Genomic DNA, 3,499 nt, shown 5'->3' with positions numbered 1-3,499 from the left:
TAGGAAAATGTTATTTAATCTGGATAGTAACTTTAAAAAAAAGTATTATTTGGTGGCCCACTTGTAATATCCTCACGGTCCACAGGTTGGAAATTCCTGGTCTGGTGCCTTTGAATAGAACCCCTAATATCTATCCCAGGCCACAGTAGCTCAAGTTCCTAAAAGCAGAAATATTAATCTTACTGGACCCCCCCCCCCCCCCCATCCTCTCTCTCTCCAGGTGAAAGTCCATTACTCTGAGAAGCAGATGATTAACCACTGACTTAATTTCTTTATGAAACAACAGCCGCTCCTGGCGGTGACATCACACACACACACACACACTTACTTAAAACTTTGAGAAGCGCATGCACGCGTGACGTCTCCAGGAAAAGCATTTGCACACTGGATTGCCACATCAACATTCTTTCTCTCTTCTCTACCTTTCTCTGCCCACACACACACACACACACGCGTGAACACCCACACACACACACGCGTGAACACCCACGCATTCACGCACACATGCCGAGGTCTCTACCATTTCCGCCGGTCAGTCACCAGGCAGTTGACCAGCTGAAACAGATGGACACCAAACACAAGGTATGTACCAACTCTAATGAGTTAATATCTCAACACTCTCAGCACCTTTGAAATACAATCCAGTAGAAGTTTAAAAACAAGAGAACAGAAAACCATAACGGTAAAGCATAGCATGACACATGTGCAAAACAAGTACCTGAGAGATATAATGGTGATGTTGCAATTGTTGTACAGTTCAGTACAGTAGGCTACAATCTACGTGACCCAAATCTAGTCTTTGTATCAAATGTTCATCGTGGAGCAACGTGGTAGATAGTTTCCACTACTCTGTTAGTTTTCGTTTCAGTCTTAGTACTGCAGTACTCATTGACCTGCTCTGGGATCAAGCTGGAAGACACTCTGCTGGGGAGTCATGTCCCACTTGGTAATATGGGCATATCCTCAACAGCACATAGTCCATATTGTATTTTATGTATAAACTAGATAAAGTGCCAATCGGCACAGGTCTCCACCAGGATTCTTCCTCAGCCTAGTGGGAATATGCGTGCACAGTTTCATCGCAATCGGACGCTGCTGAGTTGTGGCCATTTGCTACTCCTGAAAACTGTAGGAGCCAATTGTGGCCAATCAGGATGGAATATGAGAAATCAAACAAACCTGTGTTGATCACATGACTATGGAGATCATGTGTACCGATTTGCGTGAAATTTGGATAAAATCTGAAGGAGTAATAATAGAAAATGTGTTTTACATATGTGGGCCTCCTGGTGGCGCTATAAAGAGCAGATGTGAAAAATTCCAGACAAAGGTTTTTCCTTGGCCTCTAGGGAGTTGGCATACAAAGTGATCCACAGATTGGTGCAGTTAGAGGTAAAAACACTTTTCGGCCAGTTATAGCGCCACCTTGAGGCTGAGTTGAAATTGTTCATGTGGCATTTCGTCCTCGGCCTAGTGGGAATGTGGGTGCACAATTTCAAGGAAATCACGCGATGTGTTCATGATTTGCAGCATTTTGTTTGAAACTGAGCACTCCTGTGAACTTTGGAAGCCAATCTTAACCAATCAGGATGGAGTCTGAGAAATCTGAAAGACCGGTTTCGTTGAATGGCTCTAGAGAGACTGTGTACCAATTTGCGTGATGTTTGGACAAAATCTGTAGGTGTACTGTGCAAAAAGTTGTTTTGCACAAAGCGGCCTCCTGGTGGCGCTATAACAGGCCGTTCTGGAAAGTTTGGGGCAGAGGTTCATCGTTGGCATCCAGGGAGTGTGTGTGCAAAATTTGGCATCGACCGGGTTAACGGTGGCCGAGATTAGCTACTAACGGACGGACGGACGGACACACACACACACACGGACGGACACACGGACGGACGGAGTGCAAAACATACTCTCCCCACTACAGTTTATTATCAAATACCAGCCTGATGAGAGGACCAAGAGGATGTTCTTACACTGACTGATCCACTCTGGGCTAGGGCTGATACGGCAACTGGCCAATCAGTGCAAGATTAAGTGCCATCATTTGCTTAGAGCAAATGATGATATTCATGGACTGTAAGGCAGTATCTCATTTATAGTAAATGGTAATCTGCTTATTGCGACCAAAGGTCGCACTTAACTATGGAATCGTTAACCCACCTGGTGCCCAGGTGGGTTAACGTGACATCACCAGGGATGTAGATGTGGAGACCGTGATGTCGCAGTTAATCCCATAACTGATGTCATCAATATTGGCCAGCAACTCTACAACAAACCCTTAGATCTCCATATATGGATATATGTCCGAACCTCTTCTGACATATATACATATGTTGATCCTTACCCATCCATCCTTCCTCTTCAATGTCTCCCTTTTGATTTATACCTATAGTCCATTCAAATTTCAAACTCTAGACGGGCCTGCCCCAAAGTTAGACCTCTTAAGGTCACGGTGACCTGATTACACTGTAACCCGATTTATGTAGATCCATGTAGTTGTACAGTAGATCATTTCTCGTACGTGTGCGTGCGTGTGTGTGTGTGTGCGTACGCACGCTCGCACGTGCTGAAGAACCTCCATATAATAAGTAGCATTGTTTTGCCTTCAGAATCATGATGAAGCCCTGGCAGCGGGGAAGAATCAAAACAAAGTCAAACAGCCAATGGACGGGGAGATTGAGGCGAAGCAGCCAATCGGTCCACAGAGGGCAGGTTTGGACATGATCTACACAATAGAGGATGTTCCACCCTGGTACCTGTGTATACTGCTGGGTCTACAGGTATACTATACACACATGCACGCACAGTCACACACACACACACACACACACACACACACACACACACACACACACACACACACACACACAGCCACAGATTTCCAAATTTATTTTCTAACCTTTAACCCATAATCATGTAGAATGTAGATCCTATGTCAGAAATGGGTCCCCCCGACTTTGTAGTTTGTATTCACGTTCATGGTAAAAAACAGATTAAGTAAGCAGCACAGCTGTATCTAATCTAATTAAAAGTGGGCGATAGATTTATAGGTGTGGCCAGAGCCTTGGGCGTGCCAATAGTCTAGGATCTGGCTAAGATATGTATGCACTTAATTTAGGAGAGAATATCGCAACTGTTCTTGGCTAATATGACCGCCGCGAACAACTTGGGAACTATGACTAATTCTCTATCCGGGACGAAATACCTGAAAATGACCACACCCTTTTTTAAATGGCCGCTAGTTGAAACATGGCTCTAACTTCTAAACCGTTGGAGCTACAGATTTTCTGAGATGCTCAAAATGTTCAGAATACTCATGTTTGAATAGACCATATGCACACGGCGGTCATCTTTCCACAAGTTAATGGCAGGGTGGAAACTGCTTCCTTCTCAGCACTACCTGACATGTTTCAGCGGCACAATAGCAGTTCCATTCCTCCTGGCCGAGGCCATGTGTGTGGGTCAGGACCAGTACACGGTCAGCCAGCTGGTAGGAACC

General features: G+C 44.9%; 1 protein-coding gene across 1 annotated transcript in view; it reads left to right on the top strand.

Annotated features, from left to right (window-relative positions):
• Window positions 1-504: 504 nt before the first annotated feature.
• The window catches only part of slc23a1 (solute carrier family 23 member 1), a gene marked incomplete at both ends in the record, with an annotated part of 14,359 nt that continues 11,364 nt past the window's right edge, over window positions 505-3,499 (top strand). Inside the window, 3 exons of the mRNA XM_083789620.1 lie at window positions 505-582; window positions 2,610-2,780; window positions 3,395-3,499. The exon at window positions 3,395-3,499 is cut by the window's right edge and continues 53 nt beyond it. Of these exons, the coding sequence (XP_083645746.1) occupies window positions 505-582; window positions 2,610-2,780; window positions 3,395-3,499 (354 nt within the window). The remainder of the gene's footprint in view (window positions 583-2,609; window positions 2,781-3,394) is intronic.

The sequence above is a fragment of the Protomyctophum parallelum genome (assembly GCF_964188405.1).
Source record: "Protomyctophum parallelum genome assembly, chromosome: 1".
NCBI classification, from domain to species: Eukaryota; Metazoa; Chordata; class Actinopteri; order Myctophiformes; family Myctophidae; genus Protomyctophum; species Protomyctophum parallelum.
The sequence above is the reverse complement of the archived record's forward strand: the minus strand, read 5'-3'. Positions and strand labels throughout refer to the sequence as shown.